Source organism: Drosophila willistoni, unplaced genomic scaffold (genome assembly GCF_018902025.1).
Source record: "Drosophila willistoni isolate 14030-0811.24 unplaced genomic scaffold, UCI_dwil_1.1 Seg585, whole genome shotgun sequence".
In the NCBI taxonomy this organism is placed as follows: Eukaryota; Metazoa; Arthropoda; class Insecta; order Diptera; family Drosophilidae; genus Drosophila; species Drosophila willistoni.
This window is the reverse complement of record NW_025814503.1, coordinates 320-14001: the sequence shown is the minus strand read 5'-3', so window position 1 is coordinate 14001 and position 13682 is coordinate 320. Positions and strand designations below refer to the sequence as shown.

The following is a 13682-nucleotide window of genomic DNA, read 5'->3' as shown; positions in this document are numbered from 1 at the left end:
TGTTTATCAAAAATTAAACATTTTGGTCGAGCGAGCTGTTGAAATGCAATGTTGTACAACTTCACGTCACACACACACTACGAAGCCTGTCAATTGCGTTGAATGTCGATACTGTTGTCCATACAAAAATAAAAAACAAAATACAAAATGTTCTTTTGATTAATTTATTCTTTTATTAAATTTTTATTTCACAGCAATTTATTATATTATATTTTTATTTATATTTATTTATATTTATTCTTAATTTTAACTAATTTTATTTATTTACAATAAGCTGTTGATCCAGACAGACAGACGGACAGACGGATTCCAACTCGTCTTGTCATGCTGATCAAGAATATATGTACATATATACTTTATATGGTCGAAAACGTCTTCTTCTGTGCGTTACAAACATCTGACCAATTTTATAATACCCTCTGCAACATAAAAAATTAAAATTGTCACTTCTATTGTTACAATTTATTTTCATTAAACTTCATTTGATTTATTTTGAAATGCAATGCAAACTTACCTTTATAAATTTTTAATAATTTAAATATTTCACTGTAATCTTTCTTACTGTAATCTTCTCACTGTAATCTTTGACAACTGTCTTGTACGCAATTCTAAATCAAATGCAAAGAGAAACGAAAATTACAACGCGACGCGTGCCGAAATGGTAAATAAAAAAAACAATGCAATGTCCCGTTTTAACTTTGTTCTTTTGTCTTCCTTCTTGTCGCGGGCCGAAAACACAGAGTATGATTGGCCATAACCGACGATGCATGTAAAATTATGTAAAATTTACATATGTTCACATCAAAAGAACATGCTTATTTAATGATCAATTTATAAGTAACAAGTTATTGACAAATTATGTACATATATATAAAAATAATATTTACATATATGGTAATAATGTTCAAATTTTTTCCTCATCCATAAGTAACAAGGGTATGGAAAAGCCGTCATGAAAATAAATATTACTTGATGCTGCATTTTTCCTATTCTTGCCTTTTTTTTTTGTGTCAATTTTTTTCAAGAAATTGTATTTGCTCAATTCTTTCGAACGACGAAGTGTTTCGACGACGACATTGGATAGTTCGGGCACCGTCGGCTGGTCTTTGCTTGTCGACGCCGGCAGAATTTAATTCTGCGACGGCGGTATAGTCGACGATGTGGCGACATTGTCGACCGGGACATTTGGTACTGGAGTGGACATAGGCCTGCCTTCGTCGTTCTGTAGTCTGTGCCATGGCAAAATAAGTGTAAGGTAGTCTACTCGGCTGCCAAACTAGCTTTTGTATAATTGTATGAGTGCGTTTGCTTTGACAAGCAAACGTGCACTGGCAAAAGAGCTAGTAAACCCGAAGTCAAAGGCAGCCGAGTAGACTACCTTACGAAAGCACTCGTTTTGCCATGGTCTGTGCTAGACTGAAATTTTTTCGTAGCTGCTTGGCCCTCTCCCCACTTTACGCTCTCATTGAGAGTACGAGCGTTCGGGTTTTCCCGAAGTTCTCTGGGGTTTCATGACTAGGCTAGCGTTTGCAATCAAAAATCATGAGTTTGTCCCATCTATGTGTTCTATGGTTAGTGCTCTTAGTTATCAAGATTAAAAAAAATATATATATGAAATTAGTCGCTTCCTCTCTGCGCTCTCCAAAAAAAAAAATAAAAAATTCTCCGTCACATTTTATTTTGTCTTTCTACATATAATTATATATATTTTTTGTTGTATACTATTTTTTTTTATTTTATAAAATATAGCCACGTTTGCTTATATACGATTTAACTATATAATTATAATTATTATTATATGTAATATTTCCATTTTCAAAATCCAGCGCGATTAACCCTCCAAAAACACAGAAAACAAAAAAAAAATACAAAAATGAAAGCGACAACGTTGAGTTCCGTTGCGTATATCCAAAACAATTCACACATGCGCCTATGTTTTTTTAAAATTATTAACTAATTATACACTTACATTTATATAAATAATAAACAACAAAAAAATACATGTATTTAAAAAGTAAATGAACAACAAACAGGAATCGCCAAAATTCTGTGTTTCATTGTTTGTGTAAAAGAGAATGAGAAACGAAGAAAGGAAGAAAGAAAGTTAAAACTAACTAAAGCTAAAGCCTAATGCTAAACTTGTGTGAAGTAAACGACACCCAAACTTTATTTATTTATTTATTTATTTATTTACGTCAACTAACACAGCAGTCGACGAAAAAGCTTAAGCTAAAGACAGATAGTAATTAAATAATGAAGGTAGCTTAGCTTTATACACAACTAAACATCCCCGGCCCGGTGGAGGTGTTTTATTTGCACAAGGTGCCAGCTATGCCCCGATTCACAGCCAATGTGGCCAGGGATGAGTTGCAGCCAATCCAAGTCCAGAATATTTTCATTGGTTTCGCTGTAGATGATTAAAAAGTATAGCGCGAAGAGAAGTGACAGAAAGATGAGGAGAGATAAGGTGAGAAAGGTTGTTAAAAGATTGGTAAAGAACACGAAGAGGTTCGTGAAGAGAGTAGTTAGTCAGACATCTACTAAGGTGAATAGGAAAAAAGTTTCTGGTCCGACGTGAGGGAACACAAAAATACAGCGTATCTAGTAAATTGGTAGAAATGACTTCGCCGTTGACTAGTTTATGGAGAAAGAGAATGCCAAAAAACAAGCCTACGGTTATAAAGTGAAGGAAGATTAATAAGAAGAAGTCTATCAGAATAAGAAGGTAGGCGAAGACCCGGGTCCCAATTTAGACCGCGTAGCGCAAACTTTAGGAATTGCTTCTGTACCGATTCAATACTACGCTGGTGAACATCATATTGCGGGTTCCACACTGGCGAGCAATATTCTAGAGTAGGGCGAACTAACGAAGTGTATAAAACCTTTGTTACATAGGGATCATCAAATTCTTTGGCCCAACGTTTAATGAAGCCGAGAAGGCAGCTTGCTCTGTTGACAATTGAAGAAATATGAACATTAAATGAAAGTTTAGGGTCAAACATAACGCCTAAGTCTTTGAATGATGGAACACATTCTAACAGAACAGACTTAATAGAGTAATGAGCTAGGAGCGGAGACAAACGACTGAAAGTCATAAAAGAACACTTAGAGGCATTAAGGTGTAATTTATTAACGTGGCACCAATCACAGAACGCATCGAGATCTGATTGCAAGTACTGTTGGAAAGAAGGATCATTATAGGAATAACAAATCTTGACGTCATCCGCAAACATGAGCACGCGTGAATGCGCCAAGGCCAAAGGCAAATCATTTATAAACAATGTAAATAATAGTGGGCCCAGATGACTGCCTTGGGGTACACCTGACGTAACTCGAACAGTTTTAGATATCGAGGAACGAAAAGACACCTTTGGGTTCTGCCAATAAGATACGACTTTAACCAACCCAATAATTTTGGTGAAAAACCCATGATGTTAAGTTTCGCGAGAAGCAAAGAATGATCAACCGTATCAAAAGCCTTACTGAAGTCAGTATAAATAACATCAGTTTGACACTTTTTACGGAAGCCATGGTGTACAAGGGTAGTCAATTCTAAAAGGTTGGTAAGCGACGAACGACCTTTCATGAAACCATGCTGACAAGGAGAAATAGTGGATCTGGATAGATGTTGAAGAGAAGACGTAATAATTTTCTCAAACAGTTTAGGTATTGCCGAAAGTTTGGCAATGCCACGGTAGTTGGAAACATCCGATTTGCTACCCTTTTTAAAAAGCGGAATAATAAATGACTCCTTCCAAATATCAGGAAATCTACAAGTCTCACTCGATATAAAGAATAACCGAGCTAAAGGCTTAGATAGGGAAATAGAACACATTTTAAGGATGCAACTAGGTATATCATCAGGCCCGGGAACGAAGGAAGACTTCATAGATGACAAGCTAGAGAGAATACAGTCTTCAGTAATACTGGGAAAAAACATACAATTTAAATGTGGGATTGAAAAGGATAGGGTGTGGGATCCGAAACAGTAGTAGAATATGTCGACTGAAAAAATTTAGCAAACAGATCTGCAATATCTAAATCATTATTAGCAGACTGGTCGTTAAGTCTGAAGGTGGAAGGTAGGACATTAGAGCGTCTTTTGGAATTGACAAAGTTGTAAAATCTTTTGGGGTTATTATAAAATTCAGCCTTACAGCGAACGAGATAATTGTTGTAGCATTGAGTATTTAAGAGACAAAATTGAGATTTGGCTATACAATAATTTGCATAGTCAAGTCGCGAACCAGTTTTTTTAAATCTTTTAAAATATCTCGATTTAATGTTACGAAGATTAGAGAGCCTACGTGTGAACCAGACTGGCGAGCTGGAGACGGTAGAGACATTCACATAAGGAACGCATTTATCAATTAGAGAATTAAGAGCAGAATAGAAAAACTTCACTGCACAATCTATATCGCAGCACTCAAATAGAAACGACCAATCAAAAGAGAAAATAAGGCTGTTAAGAAGATTGAAATTTGTTTTACGAAAACATCTACGACGAGAATTTGAGATGTTTTTAAATAAATTAGTAACGGAATTGTAAGAAATAGTAACTTCAATGGTAGGATGATAAGGATCTTCAGGTTTCACTAGTGGCTGTGTTTGCGATACAGCACTAACAGTGGGATCAGAGACAAAACAAGATCAAGGATTCTTTTAGAACAGTTAAGGAAAGAATTCAACTGATATAGTGGACATTCAAGTAGGCTATCAAGAAAAACATGTTGAGATGAAGGAATTAAGAAAGATAGATTATCATCAACAAGCCAAGAAATATTAGGCAAGTTAAAATCACCTAAAACTATAAGAACATCCCGATCTTTAAGACGACCAAAAATAGTTCGTAAAGCATCAGCATGGTGCACGTAGATCAAGGTATCAGAAGCTGGAGGAATATAAGAACAAGAGATATATAGGCTAAAGTTAGAACATGTAACTTCGACGCAAATAAACTCAACACCTAAGGGGAGATCAATCGGCACCACACTTGAAGACAGATTCGAGTTTACAGCAATGTGTACTCCACCGCCACGACGACCAACACGATCAAGCCTATAAGAAATAAAATTATTAGAAAGAATTTCATTATCTAGAACAGAGGAGTTAAGCCAAGTTTCAGAGAAAGCTAATATGTCAGCTGAAAAGGTTTGGCTATCACAGAAAAGGTTCGACAGCTTGGTAAGAAGTCCTCTTACATTTTGATAATGAATGCAAAGACTAGATGTTATTAGTTTTTGAAGCAGAAGATAAAGTAGGAAGGTGGACAGGCAACGGACGAGAGCGCTTATTGGGCGCAAACTCGTGTACAACTAGGCCCTCTGGCCAAAAATTAGGGTCAACCATAGCTGAGAAGTACTCATTTGGTACTGTAATTTAAAAGAGGAGATTTCGCGAGGCCTAGAAAACTTAAACTTTTGAATTAAAACCTTAGCAGGGCAAATATTACCAATGTAAGCTGCCACAGACGACTCAGAAGTATCTGGAGCAAGCCTAGAAATAAATAATTGTTGCGATGGGGCACTACAGTTAGTGGAGGAGGAGGAGCATTGGGATCCGCAAGTGACTGAGAGCCGGCATGATCCTGTGATTGATCAGAGTTCCCGTGAGGGATAGATTGAGGTACACCAGGGCTTGTAATGGGTACTTCAATCTGAAAAGAAGAGCATAAAGAGGGACAAGAAGATGGTGTAGGCGAAAGTAAAATCGGAGAAGAAGTAATAGAGAGAGCTGGCGACTGCTTACGAGGCAACTCAAGGGTACATATCTTGTGCAATTTCTCAGAAGGTGGAACAAATTTGAATTGCGACAATAATTGAACGCTAGAGTCACACTCGTTTGACAGCTGTTTGGCCAGTTTGTTTAAAGAAAGAAACCTTAAACGAAGATCCCTATACATACGGCTAAAATCAAGCTGCTGGCTGGCACAAGATGGGCAAGTCCATCGCATTAAGCCAAGCTCAGGCTTAGACACAGACAAACCAGAAAATTTGTCGTAGTCGCGGCCATTGAGGCCAGCACATTTTAAGTGAATAAGATTATCGCAGAGCCAACAAGATATTGCTCTATACTGATCATCAAAACGATCAGAATGTTTGCAATTAGGTAGACAACAAGCCATTGAAAAGCCGAAAGAAAGGCAAAAAAATTATATATATATAAGAATATATAGAAAAATTAAATTCACAGCACAAAGATAATTATTGATAAATAATCAATAATTACAAATAAAACAAAGAGACAGCTAGAGTGCACAGCGCAACAGAGAGTGCAAGAACAGTTATAAGCCGAGCTTTGAGAGGCGGCCTTACAAAAGTGATTACGCGGGAGAGAAGCTAAGCACAAGCACAAAGCAGAGAGAACAACAAAGCCACTAGCACTGATGGTATGATGGGGGCGATGAGGGGAGCAACTGCAGAAGCAATGACGAAAGAGAAAAAAAAAAAGAAAAAAAAATATGTAATTGCACCAAACACTAATCACGAAAAAGAAAAAACTGTTTAAACTGATTAATTTGGCGAATTATGGAAATAAAACACAAGGGAGTCAAGCGAACAACACCAGCGGAAGTGTAAACAAATTAAGCACAATTAAAAAATTGAGAAAAAACAATAAATATTAATAAAAACTCAGGAGCTATGCAAAAACACGACCGTCACGTCAGAGAGCAGAAAGCTTTTTTTTGAAACTTGAACCCAATCCTCCAATCAGAGCACTTTTTGCTATCACTGTCACTATTATGGATTAAACATACATAAATACATTATTAGTAAATATATTTGACACCCACGGGTACTATCTACAAACAATAAATGCATAGAATTTTATGTTAATATTGTGTATGGCAATTTTAGTTTATAAACAACAAAAACAAAACAAAAAAACACAAATGTTATGGAAATTAAAAACTATTTAACGAAATTGCTCTAAGAGCAAACGAGATGGAAGATGGAATTAATCTAAACACACTCTAAAAAATGGCCCGGATTTGCAGCTATTGTAACAAGAAATGATCTTATATACATATTTGATTTAGCAATTTCGCTTCACTTTATATATTGTATGTATTTGTATGTATGTATAAATATATGTTTTGAGATAAAATGTAGAGAGAGTGAGTGAGAGAGAGAGCTAGATAGCTCGATAGATATCGATTCATACAATCAAAAATGAAACTTACTTTTTGCAGTTGATCAATCAAATGACATACTCTACAACTAAACTAAAAACTAAACTAAAAATAAAACAAAAAATTAAGCTGAAGTCTAAGCGCATAAAAACAAAGAGCGTCAACAAGTAGCATTTTTAAGAAAACAAAAAAATTACCATCAATATACCAAGTAGTCACTGAAACAGAAATTAAACTTAATCTAAACTAAAATCAAGGATTCAATAATATTTTAGAAAAAAAACAAAAACAAAACAAAAACTTGTGCATGTGACCATTTTATTTGTACAGATGATTATCTATAAATCGTGTTATCCATCGAGCACCACCTTCAGTGGATCGATTAGTAGTTATTATATATACACATATAAATATATATATATATATACATATTAAGTTTCAAAGAAATAATTAATACATTATTAAATAAATTAGTAATTTAATAAAGGCATAAATAAATTATGTAAAAATCATAAATTTTGTGGTCAAGAAAGCAGCAGCAGCAGCAGCAACTAATCTTGAATTCATACCAAAAATTTTGCAAGTCATTTTGAATTGAATTTTATTACTTACAGCTGTGTTTTAAAAAATAGGAATGAAAATTTAACATTCATACAACGTAAAGCCATTTTTCACATTATCGGACCTTGAAATTTGACATAATTCCAAATGTTTTGTAGAACTTATTAAAAGCAAACAAAATAGCACAAAAAAACTCGGTGGTTGATCATCTCTTCAACTTTTTTCAATAATTTTGACAAACTGAGAGTACTGAGTAATTCCCTAGTGCGATTGTCTGATCTTATCGCCTCAATGGCATACTAATGGCTCATTATTTTAAGCATCAAAGGATCTACTTCAAATGAAAAGTATTATGAAACAGATTAAAATTGAATTCGGAATAGCTTTGACTGCGTTTTTGAAGATTTTTTTATGGTTTAAGTAGACATTTTGATTCTATTTATCAATATAATACGATGGTTCTTCGATTTTACGGCACTTAAAAGAAACATACTAATAATTAAAAAAAAAAATTCAAATATTATAACTGATACAGTCGACTCCCTCAATAATACCAATTGTTACTCGGCACTCGGTAATAGGAACAAAAAAAATTGCTACGAAGCGGTAATTCGAACTCATATAGTCAAACAGTCGACAATTTAAATTTTATCAGGATAATTTGCAAATAATTATGGATTATGAAGAACCATCAATGGTACTAGTAGTTGACATCAACGGAGTGAGTTTTTCTGACCATGTTCAAGTGGATGAAGATGTTGCTGTCTCAGGATCATAAACCAATGGTGAAATTTGCAACGATCAAGATGAAGATAAAGATGATACATCAAAACATTTGAAAGAGATGTCGGTTAAGATAGCAAGAGCCTTATAAACATTAGCAGTTAATTTTCTCCTAAAAATTTTAAACCACTTATTACACTAAACGTTAAGTCGTAATATTTTAAGAGTCCCTAGAATTTCCAATTAAAGAGAGTCGAATGTACTTATAGACAGATTTTTATTTTCATACCTTTGCTAATGCCATGTTATATAAGTTTTTCATCAAATTTAATTATTGTCCAAGTCTGGATAGATTTTAAATATAGTTAACAACAAAAAAATACTATAATATAGAAATATTTTTCTTTTTCATTAAGTTTTTAATCCCTAGTCAACTACAATCCTATTTTTTTGAACACAGCTGTAAATATTGGTAACTCTATTCCGATAAATACTTTTCATAGTTAAAATTTTTTGTTTTTAGCAGTCTAGAATTTTAAAACTTTTTCTTCTTAAAAATCTGTAAATTCATCAATAGTTGAGTTTTTAACTGAATCTTAGAGCTTTAGAATTTTATTCATTTGCTATTTAATACTTTAGTTGAAAACAATTTTTTAAAAAGGAATGCGAAAGTAATTTTGATATGTACATTAAAGGGAATAATGTTTTTCCATACTTAAAATTCTGAATAAGAATTGTTTGTTGGCAATTTTAAGTTTTTGTGTACTAACAAATCATTCATTATTCATGGCAACAATTATCGACCGGACAAGGGTTTTTTTTTTTAGGCGTGAAGATTATTTTGTTAGTTTTTTTTTTTTAGTAAAAAGGAATAAATAGTTAATGCTTTGGTTTTATTTAGTTGACTTTTTGCAGTGCGTTCTCTCTTATGTTTTTGAATCAATTACATTCTTACAGTACTTCCACCACGGAAGAGGCAGCAAAACCACGTGTATTGCGTTTCACATGGTCCATGAAGACAACATCACCATTGATGCCGGATCAAATAATGCAAAAGATACGTGAAGTCCTTGATCAGAACAATTGTGACTATGAGCAGCGTGAAAGGTAAGTAAATGAGGGACAAAACTAAATGAAAGATTATACGAAATATCCTCTTTTATGTAGATTTGTACTTTGTTGCGTTCATGGTGACCCGAATACAGACTCACTTGTGCAATGGGAAATAGAAGTCTGTAAATTGCCACGACTTTCTTTGAATGGAGTGCGCTTTAAGCGAATCTCCGGTAAGTGAGAGGCAGAGGGATTTTAAAAGAGAAAGAGAACATTTAATGATGAATCCATTTTGTTTTTAGGCACCAGCATTGGCTTCAAGAACATTGCGTCCCGCATTGCTTTTGACCTACGGCTGTGACTTAACCAAACAAACAACGAGGGAAGCACCGATGCCGCCACTGACACTGTCGCTGATACCACTCAAGCTGATACCATATCTACTGCCGACTCACAAATGGCCAGAAGCAGCTCAAAGCTGTCTGAGCTATCACTATTATGCCGCTCATTAACCAGTCAGCAGGGATCTCAAAGGCGTAAGAAGAGCAGATTGTCAACCGGTGTCAATGATGATCAAAAGAAATCACGATCGTTATTATCAGCTTTTCATATGTACTCGCTATTCAGCTCCAAGGAGAATGTGAAGTCACGCGAGGTGCTGCCATGCGATCCGGCTTCCCCACAAACTGTTGATATGCAGCAACAGTTGCCGGCCAGTAAACCATCAGCAAGAGAGCTACCACCACCTCTCTATGTTGATCTAAATCCGATAAATGCCATTTTGCAGGAGGAAGGCGACGGCGCTGGTCCACCCATCCAACATAAGGCAATGAGCACGGCAAAAAGGATAAAAGTGGCAGCGACAGTGATGGAGGCGGTGGCAACCGATTAAAAAGAAACACCAAACATACCGTGCGTAAATTTCGAGCATCACGAAATGGAGGAGGAGATGCAGGCAAAAAGGATGCTAGATCTACCAATACAAACGAGTCGGCCGGCCCCAGTGGCAATGCCATGGATAACAGTGGCAATGCCATGGATAACGATAACGAGAAACCAAACACCACACAGAATACAACAACACCAATGCTACGCACCACAACTCTCTAATTATAATGGAACATGGACATAGCATTGCAAAAAAACAGAAAGCAAAAATTTAATAATTATATACATATATATAATAATTATAGGGATCGTAGAATGGGGGGAGATTGGGGTTGGGTTGGGTTGGTGGGTACCGGGAACCGATTAGTTGGTGGGGAGGGTGGTTGCTCATATGTATATGTATGTACATGGATAACGCGCCTGGATGCCCAAAAGCACAGACAACTGACAGACAGAATCTCAAGTAAAAGAAAATTTTGCTTAATTGCTAGCATCTCTAAAAACGTTGAATATACACACACATCTACACCCACATACATACATACGAACATATACATATATATATACATATATAAATAGATTGATCGCTCGGATCGATCAATCAGATGAACTTCTCTATCTACCAATATGTTCACGCATGCACAAACAACAACAAAAATGGCACCCACAACACTCTTCAACCAAAACGCACAGACAGACAAACAAACAAACATACATACAGACAAACATACATTATACATATTTTGATAGGAACATAGACATAATCCCTACTATATATACTGCCCTAAAAGATCGAACCCCAGGTTTGTTCATTCAGTCAGTATATTGACAGAGATGATTTTGGAATGCAAGAAAAAAATAAACCCTTTAAACACACAAAATTCAAATTCATTTAATAATAACGATCATAAGAAATATTAATTATAATAATAATAATAAATATATAACGGAAACAAATCAATGCTCTATAAACTGCATTTATCCAGTGAAATTGTTTTTTTTTTCTGTTGTTACCTTTTGTTTTTGAGCTTGTTTTGTAAATGAAACAAGATAATCAAAAAAAAAAAAAAACCCCAAGCTTATCATTGATTCAATTTTTGAAGGATGATGATAAATATAATAATATGAAACAAGAAAACATGCGCATTTAGAAGCATACACGGATTGGATGGAGAAGAGGCAGATACAATGTGAGCTTCAGTATAGGAGCTTCAATATATTTGGAATCAACTCTCAATTGTCAGACAAATCAGAGAGAAAGAAACCCAAAAACAAACACCAAACAATCCTAGTAATATGCCAAACCAAAATGTATCGTTTTGTAATTTGTACACAAAACTCTGTGCTTTGTATCAGTTGTTCCCAGACCTACATATATACATATAGATGGAGTCGTCGCTATGCATGAATAGTTATTATATATCAATAGAAAAACAAAAACCCAAGAAAATCTTGGATCAGTTGTTGCATGAAAAATCCATTTCGATTCTCTCCCACAAAAACACAAACAAATTACACACTGATCTCAATTTAAGAACTAAAAGACGATCATTGATCCTAGCTTATTCAACAGGATTGTGGTTGTTAAAAAAAAACAAGAAAAAAACAAAATCAGTCTTTAAATACCTATATTGTATATCTACATATAATGATAATAAACACTTAAAGTATACATATCATGCAGATTTGAGAATATGTGTGCTATAATTTTTATTGCTATTGCTAATATCGAGAGTTTTCACCATTTTATATTCAATGTTAAACGAACAACTAATGAAACTTTATAAAACAAAACAAACAAATATAAACAAGTTAGTTCTAGCTATGATGGGTACACAGACATGGTACAATTCTATATATATACATATATATATACAGGTACATCGCTCATTACAACAACAACAACAACACCACACAATAAGAAGTACTATATATATATATATATCAATAAACCGATACCCAAATAAACCCAATGACAGTAAAAAAAACCTATTGTAAGTAGTGCGCGCGATTTTTTTTTAAATATATTCTTATTGCTATCAAAATACATATATTCTTTTGCACGCAAAGTTTAATTTATTTAGCATAAATGAGTATAATAAACTTATTGTGACATAAAAAATGATTTTCCACTTTAGTTTGTAAACTGATAAATGAGTTTTCAACAGATTGAAGAGAGAGACTAAACGCAAAAGGTTAATTTAAAAAAAATAAACGGAGCATTATTTAAAACACCATTATTATTCATTACAAATTATCTATAAATCAGAAATACGATAAACACACACAAAAAAGTATGGAAAGTTGAAACAAAAAAACATGTTGTAAGAATATCTGATATACATACATAGAGTTTTAATTAATAAATAAAAATGGCATAACTACATAATAAAATTTTGTATTCGCATTTAGGGAAAACGAGTTTTTCTTTTGAGTTTTACTTTGCCGTTAACACTAGAAGAGAAAGCGATGTTAATTTACAAAATAGTTAACTGAATTCGTGTCCATTACCTTCCATTATTCTTGCCCAATGGTTCATCGTACTCAACACCAATAAAGATTCCCGTTTTGCCATCCAGGCTGCCATTGTATCTTACTAATCATTAGTAAGTTCGAATTTCTCCACTGTGTTATTATCAAAGCTTAAGTAAGGAAACTATCGATCACATGCAGGCGCAATCCATCGGAATCGATGTAGATCCAAGCTGCGCATCGTCATTATCCAATGTTGCCAGCCGATTCTTTCCTTCATATAATTCCACTCTCCAATTGTTCTGTGAGTCACAAACAAAAATAAAAACTATGAGAACATCTGTCGTGAAATTTGCAGCGGCAGCGGGAATCGCAAAAGATATGCATACCTTGAGTTGGGACACTTTCAGGTCCTTGGCAAACTTCATCTCAAAGGACACCGCATCGTGTTCGAATGCACAATGGCGCTTATAAAATCTGATTTACTAATCAATTCCGACATTTGAGCTTTGTTTAAGTGTGAATGATATTTGTTGATTAATATTGCCAGGCAACTATCGTTTCTTTTCGATTACTCTATCGGTTATCGAACAGATTCACAAACAAGGAGAACTAGATTAAAAAAATTGTCAGCTGGGTACTTATTTCTTATTGCAAAAGTAACGGTTTCTTTAATTGAAAACTAAAATTGATTTTAATTTGGTAGTAAAAATAAGAAAAAAGATGCTTGTTTGTTTGTTGTTTAATATTAAAACATTTCTCAATATTTGTCTAGATTCGACCTTATTGAAGTTAATCAAAAACTGGGTTTTAGCGGGGCTTCAGGTCAATAAATCTTACTAATTTATTTGTA

The 13682-nt window shown here is 34.3% G+C and overlaps 1 protein-coding gene and 1 pseudogene across 1 annotated transcript; one reads left to right on the top strand and one right to left on the bottom strand.

Annotated features, from left to right (window-relative positions):
* Window positions 1–9373: 9373 nt before the first annotated feature.
* LOC124461658 (MAP/microtubule affinity-regulating kinase 3-like) lies at window positions 9374–10198 on the top strand. Its single transcript, XM_047013158.1, has 3 exons — window positions 9374–9523; window positions 9584–9702; window positions 9772–10198. Exons 1-3 carry the CDS (start codon window positions 9429–9431, stop codon window positions 9828–9830), a joined length of 273 nt encoding a protein of 90 aa, XP_046869114.1. The 5' UTR covers window positions 9374–9428; the 3' UTR covers window positions 9831–10198.
* A 2530-nt stretch (window positions 10199–12728) lies between these two features.
* LOC124461659 lies at window positions 12729–13383 on the bottom strand (annotated as a pseudogene).
* Window positions 13384–13682: the final 299 nt, after the last annotated feature.